At 34.4% G+C, this 18,181-nt stretch overlaps 1 protein-coding gene across 10 annotated transcripts in view; it reads right to left on the bottom strand.

The window, feature by feature from the left end:
• Window positions 1-18,181, bottom strand: part of DGKB (diacylglycerol kinase beta) — an 833,256-nt gene that overhangs the window by 509,368 nt on the left and 305,707 nt on the right. For all 10 annotated transcript variants that reach the window (XM_073009083.1, XM_073009084.1, XM_007981994.3 and 7 more), the window contains 3 exons: window positions 16,261-16,349; window positions 16,061-16,177; window positions 6,448-6,546 (listed from right to left, as the gene is read on the bottom strand). In XM_073009083.1, coding sequence (XP_072865184.1) covers window positions 6,448-6,546; window positions 16,061-16,177; window positions 16,261-16,349 — 305 coding nt within the window. The remainder of the gene's footprint in view (window positions 1-6,447; window positions 6,547-16,060; window positions 16,178-16,260; window positions 16,350-18,181) is intronic.

Genomic DNA, 18,181 nt, shown 5'->3' with positions numbered 1-18,181 from the left:
CTATAGCTATAATTGTTACCAGAACATTTTTTTTTTTTTTAAAGCATTCTAAGTACCTAAACACAGTCATGGAAAAATCTTGACTAAATCCCGCATTAAATAAATTTTCAGTAATACAGGTTTTTGATAGTACTCTCAAAAGATACGGGATGCCAATTACAACCTCAGAAAACTAATTATATATGATGTAGGGAATCATTGTTTAATTTTTATTTGAATGAAAAAAAATCTGATAATGATTTTAATTTCAGACTACTTGATTTTAACTCATTTTTATAGCAATAGCCATTATCAAGGCCAATTATTTGTGGAAGCCATTTGTAGTGCATGCTTATAAAAAGCATTTTATCAGTGCAGAGGAGATGCTTACCTTGCTAACCTCTGGAAATGGTGAGCATATATCTACTGAATCATTAACCTACAGCTTAAAACAACTATTGGGGAGGGGTGGAAAGGCTGAGAAGGATGGTACAATTTTTTTTTTTTTTTTTTTTTTTAATGACGCTGGAGAAGGTGTTCAAAAATATAAGAAGACATTGGCTATGGATCTTGACCTTGTGATATGTCATTAAGTTACAAGGCTATGTGAGCTTCAACCAGAAATTAAGGACCCACGCTGTATTTATAGAGGTCATTCAATAACCAGTTCCTAACTACAGAGTTAAAAACTAAGGAAAAAAATAAAATAGGCATCTTAAGTTCTTTAATATTTTCTATAATATGATAGAGATAATATCAATATTCACTTTGTATTAACTGAGTCTGAACCTCACCTGCTCCTCTTACAGAAGATTAGCACAAGAAACTGTGGCATACAATGTCTTAAAGAGGAAACTGGTATTAAAAAATAAAAAACAAAACAACATGATATATGTCAGGACTAATGATTTGCTTTAAATGAAGGGCTACAGGTCATGAAGTGTGAAATTATTCCTGGAAAGTTACTGAAGGTTCACAGACTGAAAAGGCTCAGAGCCTATCAGCTGGAGCAGATTAAGCAATTTTGTGGGCAGAACAGTTTCATTACTTTGTTTGAAGTATGATCATTTAAATAGTTAATGTGTACAATTGTCAATATTTTTATTCCATGACAAGAAAGTAACCTTTTAATTCTTACTTAGCGAGGTGGGCAAAATTTAAAAGCGAAGTGATTTAGATTGATTTATTAACACATACGAGACCCCAAAGGCTTGAGAGAACAGGTGTACTTAAAGAATTACGAGCAGTTCAATTATCCTTGATTTCCAGTGGATAAAGTACTGTAGGAGAGAATGAGTAGGTTAATCCAGTTAAAGAGTCTTGTTTACCATTTTAGAGCATTTGGGATTCAAATAGGGAATCATCAAAAATATTTTATGACTGAGACTTATGATATTTGCATTCTTTGAAAGTTGACCCAGGAATCAGGTTGGGGTGTACAGAAACGAGTTAGTTCACAAGGATGCTACTGGGACAATCCTAAAAGAAAATTTGTAAGGCTGGTATACGAGACAGTCACAGTTGGGCTGAAGTAAAGAGGCAGGATTAAGAACATTAAAATAGAATTGAGTAATCTGATATTCCAGATGAGAAATCAAAAATGCTGCTTAGGTTTCTAGTTTGGGAAAGGTGGGGTGTGAAGGGTCCAGTAGCTGAGATATGACAGATAAAATCTCTCTATTAGGATTTGGAGAAAGGGTGGCGATGAAAATCTCGGAGCACAGCTCTGGAGTGATAACCACTCGGGCTCCACTTCTAAATTGCCAAGTACTACTCATGGGACACTGGGAAATTTACTTAACCTCTTTGTTTCTCAGTTTCCTCATATGTAAAATGGAAACAATTATAATGTTTATCTTCTGTTGTCACTGTGAAAACAAAATGAATTCACATATTGTGTTACTTATATACTACTTCATAATCTCAATTCCTACCTCACTCACTCTCAACCTGACACCATTATCCTTGATTCCAACAACCTTTGACTTCACTGTAATTTACAATGTACTATTCCTAAAATCTATTACTGTACCTTACATTTAATGTCCTTACTTCCCTTATTTCCAGCTTAAATTCCATGGTTAAGCCTTACAATTACTCCTTTGCATATATTCTCAACTCTGGCTGCCCTCTCTGTATATCACATTTGCCAAAAGACACGGTCACATGAAGACTAGGCTATGCCTATTCCATTCATAAAGCTGGAATGTAACTAGATAAATATGAATGAATATGAGTAGAGACATATACTCATCCAAGCTGACTGGAATTGTATACTAAATGGATGATTACTAACCAGAGGTAGCTGCTCTTTTCTCCTTGAAAATCACACTGTTTCTTTGATCCATTTTGTTCCCACAGGCTTCTTATACATCTTGCACCATTCTCACTGTAGCTAATGACCCAGCTTTCTATTTCTTTGGGAAAACAGAAGTGTTATATCTTTTTGCCATTGTTGCCCCTTCAACACAGCACAGACTGTTCCTTTTAAAATATAAGTCAGATAAGTTCTGGTTCTGGTCAGAGTCCTCTAATGGCTTCCTATTTTATTCAGAGTATAGGCTAAAGATTTTACAATGGCCTAAATTGTCCCACTCAATATAAAAATCTTATGATAACTTTGAACTCCTATTTTTCCTCCTATACACTCAGGGTTAGTCACTAAACCCCCTAATGCCTTTGAGATCTGTCAAGTGTCTACTGCCTCAGAATCTGTCAGTGAAGTTATGTCCCCAGATAGCTACAGGGGTGACTCCCTCAAATCACTCAACTCTACTCAAGTATTTCGTCAGTGAATACCTTGACTGCCTATTTTATCACTGCAAACCAACATTTCTTCTTTCTCTGCTTTAATTTTTCCCTTAACAATTTAAACAAAACCAGTACTTATTTATTGTATGTATTTAAGGCATATGACTACTGTACAATTAATGTTTTGATATTGTTAAATAAAAATTATCAAAGGCCATTGTTTTGGACTGAGCTCCTACAGGAGGTCCCAACAGACCAGACCAAACCAAAATGTAAACTAAACTTTAGTACAAACAACTTGTACTAAAGTGTCACATAATCAAGCTGAAATTTTAAGGAAGCAAACTGATCCCCAAACACATCAGTTGTTTCTGAAAATGTGAAATTCAAGTCTACTTGACTTGGTATAATAAGGATGTAACCTCTGCTTTAACTCTTTACCCAAAGAGTAACCTGAAATAACATGATGTTAAACAATCAGCTTTTGTTTTGTATTGTTGTGTTTCTTGTTCCCACCTTACAAAACCCACTGTTGTAGGTCTAGTGGGAGCTCTCATTCTACTCTGTAGAACGGTGGCTGTCTAATTCATGAATAAATGCCAATTTGATCTATAAACAAATTTGTTGTTATTTTGTTTTCAATAGTGTAAATATTCATAGTGAAATGACTATTATAGTCAAGCAAATTAACATACCCATCTCCTCATATAGTTACCTCATATATATATAGTTATATATACATATATAGATATAGATATATACACTTTTTTTTGAGACAGAGTCTCACTCTGTCACTCAGACTGGAGTGCTGTGGTGCAATATTGGCTCACTGCAACCTCCACCTCCTGGGTTCAAGAGATTCGCCTGCCTCAGCCTCCTCAGTAGCTGGGATTACAGGCACCTGCCACCACGCACGGCTGATTGTTTTTTGTAGTTTTAGTAGAGATGGGGTTTTGTCATGTTGGCCAGGCTGGCTTTGAACTCCTGACCTCAAGTGATCCACCCACCTCGATCTCCCAAAATGCAGGGATTACAGGGGCGATCCACCGTGCCCAGCCATGTTATACAATATTAGCTATAGTCATCATACTGTACGTTGGATTTCTACACTTATTCATCTTACATAACTGCAATTTTGCACTCTTTGACCAACATCTCCCCCGTCCTCCCCTCTTCATATCTTCAGGAATCAACATTCTACTCTATTTATATATTTTAGTACAACCAGGTACTAAATAATTTATTTATTTATTTTTATTGTTTATTGTCTACATTACCCCTGCTGGAATGTAACCTCCATAAAAGCAAAGATTTACCTTTGCTTTTAATGTTTTCTTTCCTACCTATAATACTGTTTGGCACATACTAGGCATGCAATGAATATTTACTGAAAAATTAAATAATATTTTAGCATAGTCCCTGGGATAGTATACATGTTCAATCAAAAGAGGTAAAATTATTTCAGTAATAATAATATATTGGGAATATTGCACCTAAAATAATATGGGTCCTGCAAGTGGCAGTTCTAGGTTTGGAATTTAGGAGGATGAGCTGAATATAAATTAACATGGTAATACAACCAACTGAATAAACAAGATCTCATTGAGAAGAATAATAAGAGAGGAACGCCATGACATAGGAGGGTAGAATCTAGGAAGGCACCAACATGGGCATGTCGACATTGTGAACCCAGGAAAGGTACTGGAAACAAGTATCCAGAGAAACAGAGAAAGGACGAGGAGTGAGGTATAATGGAAGTCAATGAAAGGTAGACACCTTGGAAGGATGAATGCTCAATAGTCATCACACACTTCAGAGTAGATAGTACCACAAAAATGGTAAACAGCAAATGGTGAGATACAAATCAGTATTAAAACTATGGGGATATTTAATCATTGGAGATAAATCTTCAGAATAAAAATGTCTAAAAGTAGCAATGAAAGGTTTTGCAAGATTGTTCAAAGACAAGAAAATTCACATACACATGCTCTTTACATTTGATTCTCTCAAACAAAGAAATGATAGCATAACAAAAAGAACACACCTTATGTTTGAATTTATATAACTAGGGGTTGACATAAGCGGGTCAAGGAGGCAGTCCCCAGACTCAATGAACTGAGGGGGGTCTTTTTGCACAGGCAGATGGATAGTAGGAAAGAATCGCAGATCTCATCTTAGAGTTAACATCTGAGATCAAAAATGCATCTAAACCAATAAAATTGCTGTATTTTAAAATAAGAATATAAATAATACAAAAATTCTAGAAGTCTTCAAGACAATACTTAAATGAATAAAAACAACACTAAATTAACCTAAAATGTAAAGTATTTATATATGCCTCTCATTATATTTAATTAATCTTATTTACCATAGGATGTCTAATAAACCTTACATGAAGAAAGGAATTTTAGAATTAGTTATTGCTATACTCAGCAATACTGAGGTATTTTCTTTTCCTTTATTTTTGTAGTTTGAGAAAATGAAGAGTTTTTAATAATTTTTTTAAATAAAGGCATTTAAAATACAACCAGTATTTTACAGATAATTACAAAATGAATCACAAGTGGTACAAAATGAGTAATATGATTAATTTCTAGGTTGACCTTTAGAAAAGTATTTTTCGGCCGGGCGCGGTGGCTCAAGCCTGTAATCCCAGCACTTTGGGAGGCCGAGACGGGTGGATCACGAGGTCAGGAGATCAAGATCATCCTGGCTAACACGGTGAAACCCCGTCTCTACTAAAAAATACAAAAAACTAGCCGGGCGAAGTGGCGGGCGCCTGTAGTCCCAGCTACACGGGAGGCTGAGGCAGGAGAATGGCGTGAACCCGGGAGGCGGAGCTTGCAGTGAGCCGAGATCTGGCCACTGCACTCCAGCCCGGGCGACAGAGCGAGACTCCATCTCAAAAAAAAAAAAAAAAAAAAAAAAAAAAGAAAAGTATTTTTCTAACATTTCTTAGTTGTTATAATTTTATTATATCAAATGGAAGTTCCAGCCATTTAACTTCCATGTTGTTTTTTCAAAATGAGAAGTGCATCATGGATATAAAATAGTTTGTTTTTTAAAATAACTGCTTAACTTTCGAGGCAATTTGGATTTTGAATATGAATATTGTTTGAGTATCTGCTTCTCTTTCTACCAAGGTTCATTTTCTTCAGAGTTACTTTACTCATGCATTTTCACTTCTATATTTATTGAATTAAGTAATTAAGTAATTATTTTGCAGGTAGTTAAATTTATTGTTCAATACAAATTTTTTTTAAAAAACAGCAATAGCAGTGCATAACTTTCTTCATGGTTGTATCATCACTTTAGGTAGACTAGATGAGAGCCCTCAACGTTGCAGACATACAATGTGCATCTCCAGCAAAATTGCCCATAAGAATAATTTCATTATTCTGGGAAGCTAGATCTATAAAATATATAAAATGTTGAAGTGTTCTGCCTTTACAATTCCTGGTAAGTACAGCATGACTAAGTGATAAAACCCGAATAAGCTTCAGTTCAAGCGTACCGTTCTAAAAAGCGTACTGTGACATGAAGGAAAAAGGAAATATATTGGGCAAAGGTGTTCTGTTCCAGAGGAATGATGTATTTTAGATCTATATACTTCTACCTTGATTGATGAAAAATTATCTATAGAAGCTTTTAATGGTATACGATACTGATTAGTCACAGCAATCCTGAGTTATAGCAGAATGATAAGGAAAAACTCACCAGTACCACTGGACAGATTGTTGTGGGTGGTAAAATATGGTCCTTCAAAGGTCCACAGTCACATTCAGGTTTTAGATGAGAAGCACATTTATTATGCAGCTAGAAAAAGAGAAAGGGGGATAGTGTCAAATTCTACATGACAACGTCTAACATGGGGGAAACTATATTTTAATCGAGATACAGCAAACACATTAAAAGTACAATAAAGAAATTATAAGAACAAATAAACAGTCATACAATAATTCATAATACATTTGTCCTTATATATGTACCCTAAATAAACCATTCAGCAGCTTCTGTGACCCATTCTATACATTTTGTAATTCTCAGAAATGTTTATATTAAAAATGTACTTTAGGTTTTGCACCAAAGAAGCCTAATTTCTTTGACAAACACAAATTATTGTCCATTACAGTTCTGCCTTTGCTTATCTGTTAGCATAATCTTGAAACCACTGTGCCTGTGTATGCTTTTTTTTTTTTTTTTTTTTTTGACCCTCCTGTTTTCTCAAAGTCATTCCAAAGTGCACAGCTCAGTATGGGGCATAATTGATCCCATCATTAGTTTTAACTTTGTAATTCAATATGTAAATGTAACCAGAGATTCATCTCAGTAGGAGCAGGATATAAATAAAAGAAGATGATTATGATTATAAAACTTTATCTGTATATTGTATTTATCAGCTCAACATTAAGTTAGTATATAATCATACAATGTCCTATTTATTTTTTGATATGTATGATCCAAAACTAATATTTTTATTAACGTGGTCATAAGTTTACATGAAGGTGTTATAACATGGTGTTTTAAACAGTGATGTTTTAAAACTGAAGTGTTAGTTTTTTAAAGAATTACACAGATTTGGTAAAATCATACTTGCTTGAAGGCATCTAGAGATTTCTCCCTTCTGTACTATGCATCAATTTGATATGAACTATTAATATTTTAGAAAAAAAATACATTTCAATAAGATAACATGTCATGTTCAAAACAAAAAAGAGCCACATTATTTTTTCATTTTGAATCAAAAGCTACCCCATTTAAGCCTTGGCTGCATTAATTTCCACAACATACATAGCTTTGTGAGTAGTTAATTATCAACTAAGCATAGGAGTCTAATGAGTGTTGATTTATTTTTAGTAATAGAACAGTATCAAAGAGGTATTTCTGCCATCCTAGATTCTAAAACTGTTGTCATGCTAGCTCCCTGCATTGGAGTGAAGGTGACTTGTACTATAATTAATGCACATTAGGTTACATTACATGAAATAAAAGTATCTTAACACGTTCATCCATAATTAGCAGCTCTGCTTCTCAGGGGCATATAAACTTCTCTATAAAAAAGTGATTTAATTATATTAGGCACTACTGGTCTTTGTCAAGAGTTAAAAAGTATTGAAGATAAAGAAGCAGTTAAATGCACAATAGAACTAAATAAACAGATACTAAGAGCAAGTTAAAATGCATAGTTTCCTCAAAATAAAATTAGTGACTGATTTAAAATGTATTATTAATATATTGGACTTAGTAATTAACTTTCTTAGAGTATGCCATGGCCATGGATGTCTGGATTTAGAGTTAATAGATTATCAAGTGTTGGGATAGATCAATTCCCCCCAAAGGATATGTTGAAGTCCTAATTTCTGGGACCTTTGAATGTGAACTTAATTGGAAATAGAGTCTTTCTAGATGTATTTAAATTAATATGTTGGTTTAGCTGGACCCTAATCCAACGACTGGTGTCCTTATAAGAAGAGGAGAATCTGGAAAGAGAGACAATGGCACAGAAAGGAGAAGGCCATCTGATAACACAGGTCAAGATCTGAGTGATGCACTATAAGACAAAGAATTCCAAGGATTGCTGGAAACCACCAAAAGCTAGGAAGAAGCAGAAAAAGATTCTTCCAGAAAGCCTTCAGAGGGAGGATAACCTGCTGACATTTGGAATTCTAGCCTCCAGAGCTATGAGTGAATACATTCTTGTTGTTTTAGGCACCTATTTCATGGCATTTTGTTACAGCAGCCCTAGGAAACTAATAAACCCAGTACTATGAAAACTGCACTAAAACCAAACAAAGACTATGGATCTTAAGACTCTGCTGCACTATGGATGTCACAGAGGAAGAGCTTTTACTCTTTAATCTTGAGCAACTTTCTTAAAACTGAGAAAACAGACTCTAAGAACCTTACAAAAAACAGATCCAAGTTAAAAATCTATTTGTGTTTACAGCAAGAAAGTGTTGAAATATTACTCTTGATTACAGTGTAAAGCCAAACATGTGACTCTGAAGGCCACAGGGGCAGGACATACTGAGTCTCATGCCAACACTGACTACAGATGCACAGTCAGAGGCCTCAGCCTCCTCCACGCCTCCATCCATGTGTTTCCAACAATTTGCAACTGATATGGTAAGGGACGACTAAGCTCTCTCTATAGTTATTTGAGGGTTACTGATGTAAGAAAGGATGGCAAAAATAAAATTAATTTAATGATAATTTGGGGGCATTTAGAGTAGTTTCCCAGATGGAAGGAAAGAATCAAAGACTCAGATAGAATCATGCAATAGATGAGCTCACCAGAGTGTGTGTGAAGGGACAACTCTGTATATCAGGGTTTGGGAGTTTCCGAGCATAGGTACTGACAATCGATCCCATGAAATTCTGGCCTTTGCAGAGTCAAATAAAGCTAGTATGGGATTTCCCAGTTTGATTGCCACTGTGGTCCAGATCCCTGAGTTTTGTCTAGGCAGTCATAAGGCACTGCCCCAGATATAGTAGGATCTATAAGTTTAGTAACCATATTATCATCTGTTAAACAGAGTCACACAATGTAAGAAAATTCTCCTAACCAAGAAGACTATACTTGCTAATATGCAGGAATACCTTATGCTTGTATTAAGACTAGAATCTGGCAGCTAATAAATATATTTGCATAGTCATCAACATTATGATGTTGTTTGTAGCAAAGAGTGTTAAAACTGAGGGCATCACGGTAGAAGTACGGATCATTTTACAAGTTGTGAGTCAAAGTAGTATGACAGGTTTAGTTTATGCATCATATTTCTTGGAAATACACTTGAGGAAAAAATATACAATGTGAAAGCCAGTATGAAAAATGCATATCGTTTTCAGGACTACCTATAAAGTGTAAAAGCAAACATCATTTTTGCTGTGAACTTAAAATTGCTGTAAATCATAAAGTCTATTTTAAAAAGCAAAAATCAACAAAAATTATACAATAGAATTCAAAAGCTACAATTTTTTTTTCTTTAAGATACTGATAATATTTTGTTTCCTGATCAGGTACTGCTTATAGAATATTCATTTGGGGAAAATTCATCGAGCTCTGCCCTTTGGATATAAATGCTTTTCTGTATGTACATTTTCCTTCAATAAAAAGCTTTTTATAGTTTGAAAGAATGAATAAAACCTACTATTTGATAGCATAACAGGGTGACGTAATAATTTAGTTGCATATTTTAAAACAACTTAAAGAGGATAATTGGATTGTTTGTAACTCAAAGGATAAATGCTTGAAAGGATGGATACCCCGTTCTCCATGATGTGCTTATTTCACATTGCATTCCTGTATCAGAACATCTCATGTGCCTCATAAATGTATATACCTACTAAGTAACCACAAAAATTAAAAATAAAAAAATAAGTAAATATCATCAACAATAAAAAGTTGCTTAAACTTGTTACCATATTTCATGGACAAGAATATAAGTAAAAGACACAGCTGAGTCCTTCTCAGTGTAAATAAGATGCTGAAGACTGACAATTGTTTTAAAGATAACCTGTATCCCAAATCAGCAAAATCCTAAACACAGAGATTCTCATCAAGAATAGAAATAAACTAAAGCATTGAAGATGCTGTCTCTTGAGTAAAATAACCTATAGCGCACCAGAGAAAAGGGATTTTTTACTAATTAAAATTAAAAAAAATTGTTCAGTTATCTTTGTATTTTTTTCAAGCTAAGGCACAGAAATCCTTAGCTCATTTTTAAATATACAGCCAGAAATTCCCATTCATGTTAAGAGATTCAGTGCCATATGTAGCAAAGTCATATAATAGAAACCAGCTTTTCCTGGAAGTGAATTAAACACTTGGAAATAATTTCAGAGTTTATGACAACTTCCAGTAGCACCTAATTTAGAGCCAGATCTATGTTTATTAGAAAAAGCTGTCTCAAGATAAAAAGAAAAAGAAAGTGTGCGGATGTCTGTGTGCATGTGTGCCAGCATATAGTTATGGGTGGAGTTGAGGAAAGAGTGGCTGTGCTGGTCAGAGAAGAAAATGAAATCTAAGAAGCCAAAAGGAGGAAAAATAGAAAATAAGTGTTCATAGGAATTTAGAGGAAAATAAGAAGAGAAATAAACTATTCTTCTAAAGAAAAATTTGAAGGTCTGATTTGGAGGCACATATTTATTGGTTTACCTGTTACACTGGCCCCTAATATTTTGCAGTTTTGGGGTACTTCCTAAGACTGGCATTTACTGAAGCAGAAATGTTTCCATGGCATTGGAAACTTTTAAATATTACTGCTAGGAATTTAGTATCTTAATAAATAATACTATCTCTAGATCATAGCAAAAGTTAGTAAATCATTTCTATGAAATAGATGTTCTTTTTTCAAGCCTAAATAAAATGTCTTGACTTCCCAACATGGTGAGTCCTGCCCGACCAGTGACAGCTTACCTTGACCAGCAATGATTCACAACATGTTCTACAAAGAAGGTCAAGAAAACACACTTTCAGAAGAAATGAACAGGTATAAGCAGTGGGATATTAAGGATGTTAGTAATCAAGACAGAAAAGAAAACTGAGGCGAATATTTTGCCTGTCACAGAGAATTGAAATATAAAACACAGAGACTGGTTGCCTAAATATCAGAAGGCAGTTTTCCATTGACCTTTCTTAAGCTTTTCGTATTTTTAATTTTGAAGTGGCTAGATTTACAAATGAACAGAAAATTTCATTCTAAGAGCCTAATTTTATGCCTACAAGATGGCCAAAAAGTACATCAAGAAGCCACAAGTATGAACTGAAATATGAGTGTGAAAATGGATTCTTAAGTGTTTGTTTAAGCTTACTTGCATATCTGATGGAGATTTGAGTATTACAGGATGATATTATAAAACAAAACTTAAATAGGACGTATGTTTGAAATTTAATATTCTACTGTAAGAATAGCATATCAGAGATTAAAGTGATCTTACTGAAGACTTCTCTATACTCAATACTTTGTCAAGAACTTCAGGTGATTAGGAAAAAATGTGTGATATGGACAAGCAACAGGAGCGGACTATAGTTAACATTGCAAACAATGTTACCCTGCAGTGTGAAACCAATGGAGAGCATTTGAGTTTTTCCTTTGGATGTGGAATATAAGTACAGAAACTATTCCGAATCAAGATATATTAGTGTCAAGAAAAATTTCAAGGAAGACAAGTAACCTAACTTGGTTCTTAAGGTATGATGAGAATTTAAGATACGTGCATTCAAGGGAAGGGGATGAACAAAATAGTAGGCATGAGGGAAACATGACCTCCTCAAGGGACTGTCAACAGAAATACACAGCTATGGCAGAGGGTGTGTGTAGAAGAGGAATATTATATACAGTTATGTTTAGGTTTGGTTCTGATTTCTACTAAAAAACAAGTTGAGGCAAGGGATGTTGAGGGCTGCATTTATTATCACAGAACTATTATAGATTGCTAAAGAAGGCATATAACAAACCAGTATTTTCAGAAGATCTTTCTGGAGGTGGTATGCAGCCTGCATTATAGGAAAAGTACCTTCTGTTAGGGAGATGATCCAAGAGATTTTGACTCTAATCTAGTCAAGAGGTGCTAAGAGTTTGCACTAGGGCTGCGAATGTGGAGACAAAACCTCAAATCTGAGAGAGATATTTTAAGTAGGAAATGACAAGACTCACTGACAGGTTGTGTACATGAGATAAAGGTAAAAGACAAAAGTAAAAAAAAAAAAAAAAAAAAAAAATTGACTTCTAACTTTTTTTCCAATGACTGGAAGCATGACAATACCAGGTCTGATAGAATGAGAGAGTTGTAGTAATATTCTTTGGGAATGAAAATCAGTCAGTTTGGCTTAGGATTTAGTGAGATTCAGGACCACAGGATTCTGGATGTTTTTTTTTGAGTGCATGCAGGTGCTGTTCTGAAGCAGACTGGGCAACTATCCATCCTTCTACAGGTGAGACAGAAATGACATAAGTTCTTCATGGAGTGCCCTCTGGAAACCAGGGGTTGGTTATATGCACCCAAATAGTATTTCATAATACCCACAGATATAATTGTTACTTACTGAGCACTAATATGTATGAGGTCTTGTCCTAAACATATCTACAGAGATTTTTTTAGCCCCTTTAATCCTCATAACAATCTAATAACTTAGGTACCATTAACTCCATTTGACACATTAGGAAATTTGTCCAAACTGGTTACATAAACGGCCCAAGATGGCACAACTAGTAAGTGAGGAGACAATCTTAAGAATCTGGTTGGTCTGACTTACAACAGTCAAGTCATTTCCAAAAGTAATATATAAAAGGAAGTAATGGCTTTTGGACAAACCCCGAAAGAAAGCCAAGCTTCATTCTTTCTGTTTCTCTCTATAATATATTCTTCATGGAACCCATTCAGATAGGCCTTTCTGAAGCCAGCACTAGCAGTGCCATATTCCATTACTTCTATAACTTCTGCTAGCTCTTTGTTATATTCATAGTACTTTCTGGAAAGTGTAAGAGCAAAAGAAAGTACATTCAGTTGTTTAAAGGCAAGCAGTAGTAGTAGATACCCATCAGTCAAGAGCAGATCAATTTCATGCTGAAATTTTCATGCAATGGCTCAATAGAAAACTATAAATACTACTAAATACATAAATGTGCTGAGGTAAATATATCCTGTTTAACCAAGGCACAAAAATCAATAATTAAGTAAATATGTACCTAAAATTGCTTAAAATTTAAAATCCAGACTGGACAGAGGCTGAAGTGACTTTTAAGAAACTGATATAGTCTCCCAGATATATGATAGCTTTTTAAAAATTTGCGCAAGTTTGTTTTATGAACTTAATACCCATAAGACCCCTGGAACTCATGGTTTATAGAAAATGATGCTGAGGATGGCTAAAAGTCTCAGGACTTTAGAGAGCTTAGTAAGAGGGCAGCTTTTTTTTTTTTTTTTTTTTTTTTTCTTTCTGACTCTGCCTTAACTCCATCAGAGATCCCTGGTTAGTCTTGTTTCCTAAGTAGAAATTTCAGATTGATTAATTGATTTATTTATTAATAATTTTGAACTTGGGGATTTAAGACATTTGCTGTTTATGTTGTGCTTTGCCATAATGACAAACAAAATCACATTCAGCTATTCAATGGTATTTAGTGTAGGAATAAAATGTTAAGGGTATATTGTCTTATCTGATTTGGGACATATGATATTTAGATTTTTAAAAGTACAGTTTACGGAAAAGCGATATCTTTTTTCCTGTAAAAGAAAGTGCCTCTTTTCTTGTAAGGCTAGGGTCAGGATCAAGACCAAAGAAAAATGCGTAACTTGTGAATGGTAGGGCTAGGTGTGGATTCTGGAGTACCAGATAAGAAGAACCGTTAAAACAAAAAGGAAAACAATGAGAAAAACAAAATGGGATATAAAACAAGGAAAGGAAGAATTTTAAGATGCTTTGTGTACCAATAAGAGACCACTAGCAATGGTAACTTTGAGGACAGTGTTTCCCATGACTGGAAAGGGTAGAAGACAGATTTCATGGAGATTAAATAAAGAAAGAATGAGAGGATTCAAGTACAGAAAATTCTAACAACTTTGAAAGCTTTTCCATTAGAAAAGGCAGCAATGCATGTTTTTAGAGTGTTCAAACTGAGTACACACTTAAAAATATTGATTTTTTAAGAAATAAAAAAGAAAATATGAATAATAAACCTAAGACAATATGTTTGTAACTTATGAAGAATAGGAAAACAATTGGAGATATAAAGAAGAAATTATTTCTAATATTCTCTAATCTCAGCTCATGTTAAAGTTAAGATATAACCAGTGAAATATTCACTATATGAAAAAAATAAGAGGAAGCCCCCACGAGGTCTGAAATAAAACCTACATATTTTTGTAAACGGTTAGCAAAAAAAAAAGACACCTGATTTTTAAAAATGTACATGAATGTTTTAAAAATGAAGTAGTTATGATCTTCTTAAAACTGGGAATTCAATGTTTGAGTACTTCGTGTGTAAAATTTGAATCATCGTTAGACATTTTATTATACAAACCAAACACTTTTAAAAAAGTTATCTTTCATAATTGGGAAAATTTCAAATGTAAACATAATTTAACTAATAGCTGAAAATGATTACAGAAAATTTGTTCATTTAAAAGAAAGTACTTAATTGTATTTTTGAAAAGAAAGTCAGTTGTTTTTCTCATCATCCTGTGTGAGTGTGCGTGTGTGTGTGTGTGTGTGTGCATGTGTGTGTGTGAGAGAGACAGAGAGAAAGAGAGAGCATTTAAGAGAATTGTTTAATCCCTGGATTGAGGGTGGGGCACTTGGGGACCCAGTGGAGACAGTTATTTGCTTAACTGATTCAGAGCCTCCTACTTTTTTATTCTGACAAAAGTAAAAACTTTAGTCCTGTAACACGAATACTCACTCTATGCTGGAAAACTCCAGCCCCATAAATATTTTGTACTACATTATCAAAAATAGCTATTATTGAAAATGTGTGATTCTAATTAACTTCCAGAAATTACACATATAACTGTAAAAGTACCATCTAACAACTGCATTCATTCCAAAAATTTTTTCAAGCTAGATTTGACAATCATTCAAGCCAGGTGAAATTCCAAAGTGTCCCAGAAAAGACTAATTTATCTCTTCTTACTTAATTGTGAACACCATCAAGACTAGCATTTACATCAGTCTCTCTTATACCCCAATGTATGATTTAACTGAAACAGGAAGGCAACGATATGTTGGGAAGAACGGTAAGATGAATTTTTAGATGCATCAAGACCTAAATAAAACACAGCCTACTTGCACTTCCATCTAGTCACATGGTCAAGGACAATTTGCTTAACTTTTTTGGTCTTAGAGTCTTTACTATATACTTAAATCACTGAAACTCATTGTTCATTTTTCTAACCCTTTTAAGCCCATAGATTTTATGACTAAAATAAATTTACAATAAGCAAACCAGAAAACCCTTATTACACAGGGTTGTGGAGTAAAGGGAGAGCCAAGTTCTACCCAATCAGTATCCTATTCGCATTGCTTACTCCTAGCCATGGCGTCTGATTACCTTCCTGGGAACCTCTAGCAGTCCATGGAACACAGTTGAAAAACCATACCATGGTATCATCTCTTAGATTGTCATCAGCTCTAAAATTCTGGACTCTATGGGGACAAATCTGACCCTGAGACTATCTCTTTGCAAACAAGCTGAAATAAGAAGTTCCATGGTTATATGCTTACACTGAGTCTCAGGAAGCCCTTCTAGGGCAGGACTTTCAGAGAGCATGAGATACACAGTCTTCAATGTGGGTGAATGCTGGGATTTGTTTTCCAATTGTTACTCACTGTGATCTGACACCAAACACAATGCAGTCCTGTCAGGCCCTGGTAACATTTAACAGTTTTGTGGCACTTATCACACTTGGTTGGGCAGTTACCTTCAACCCAGTAATGGTGCATGACCTAGAACAGAATGACATCATTGTGATAAGAGGACACACCACAGAATGGCCACTTTCAGAAAGCAAGCATGCACACAAACTTACATCAGCGTTCTTTTTGGACTTCACATAGGTCTTGATGCAAGAGGGCGGTGCTCGAGCCACACAGCGCTCATGGACTGTGTATTTGCAGACTGAAAGGAAACAGGTACACAAATTCAGAGCTAATCCTGGTCCTGGTTGTAATTTTTTAGAGAAAGAATGACATTAACAGAACCTCATTTCATATCCACTGCTCCCTAATCAATCCAATCAGCCACATCAAGGAGAAGTCCAAGTCGACTGTTTTTACCATGGAATATAAAAGGCCAATTAGTACAGGAAATATTATGCATGTGAAAAACCAAGGCTCCTCTATCATGGCATAGCAGGAAATGCTTAATTAAATCAGTCCTTACTCAAATTTTTCACAATAATTCCCAGATGACAAAAATATTAAAGACAAATTGATGACTGCCAAATGGCTTGGTGTCATTTGCTAGAAGGAAGAGATCTATATTTTACAAAGTATAGGCATGAGAGCAGCTGGCAGGCATGGGAATAAAAGCCCATGAGTTTATGCTATTTTGTCTCTTATCTAAATCTTAAATGGCTGATTAGTCTATTTCCAGAGAATAGATTTCATCATACATGCCAGGCCTTCGGCCATCATGGCATCATTTGTCCAAAAGCAACAGCCTTTGCTGGGCGGCATATTGTATACATATGCAAAAATTTATGTTACTGTGCAAATGTATACATACACATAAGCAAATATATGTATCTATGTATACATATAACATGTGTCAGAAAACCAAGACGTACATTTTGGTATCTTCAAGTTCTTTATGGTTTGAGTCTGAATATGATTTAGGGTCAACTACATGTATTCTTTTAATAAAATGTTGGTTCCAAATTAAGAGTTCTAAATGCATAAATATATAAAACAATACTTTAAAATAACTATATAGCCTCCTCAATAAAAACAAAAACAAAAAACTAACCAATGCCTCAAATTAAAATGAAAAACACTAAATCCACATAATATTTATATAGTAAAACTCTTCCAAAATATTCATATCTGTGATTTTCTTTGGCAACGTTGAGGGAGAAAAGATGCTTTCTCTTGTCCTCTATATTAAAAATAATATTGAGTATTGCATTTACCACACTAATCTGTAAAAGCTTATGAGCAAAATTCTCATTCTTCATATATCACTCATCTTATTTGAGACCTATCATTTTGTTTTATGTGTTCTTATTAACAGACTCTACCACAAAAATTCTTTTTCTTAAATATAATAGAACTTTAAAAACAAAGTACTTCCTTTGTGTATGGAGAATGTTCTAATGTAACTAACATGTAACTAACCTTTCAAACGTAGCTGTCATAGACTATGTTACACATGGCAAATTTCAGGTAACTATCAAAATTCGCAAACAAGTTCAGAAATCATATACATATGTGGCACTAAAACATGATATTAAATTTCAAATAATACAGCTGAGAGAAAGGAAATTCTCGAACATATTACCAAAGAAGCTGCTAGCTAACGACAAACAAGCAAACAAACAAAAAACCTATAAGCCATGAATGATATGGAAGCCAGGTAAGACATTAGATTTAATTAAATGCACAACAATGGAATGTGTCTAATGAACTTGACAGTTTCAGTAATTCTGTACAAGCTGAAAAGGTTGGGGAGAGATAAACTGATGGATTAATGGAGATATTAAATGAAGGGGTTATGATATCTACTCTTCTCTATCAGGAATATCATGGATTGTAAAATTTTCTCAGGTATATATGCTGTAGATTTAAAGTTGCTTAGGTGATTTTATAAACTAACTGTTATATACACTATAAGAACATTCTAATTGGTAGTACTGAGTTAACAGAATAAAGTGAAAATTGCAAAGATGAGTGAACTGAAATTTTTTAAATGGCCAGAACTCATTAATCATCAATGCTTTGCATTCCAATATC

This window comes from Chlorocebus sabaeus, chromosome 21 (genome assembly GCF_047675955.1).
Source record: "Chlorocebus sabaeus isolate Y175 chromosome 21, mChlSab1.0.hap1, whole genome shotgun sequence".
NCBI classification, from domain to species: domain Eukaryota; kingdom Metazoa; phylum Chordata; class Mammalia; order Primates; family Cercopithecidae; genus Chlorocebus; species Chlorocebus sabaeus.
Note: the sequence above shows the minus strand (reverse complement) of the source record. Positions and strands in the feature narration are given on the sequence as shown.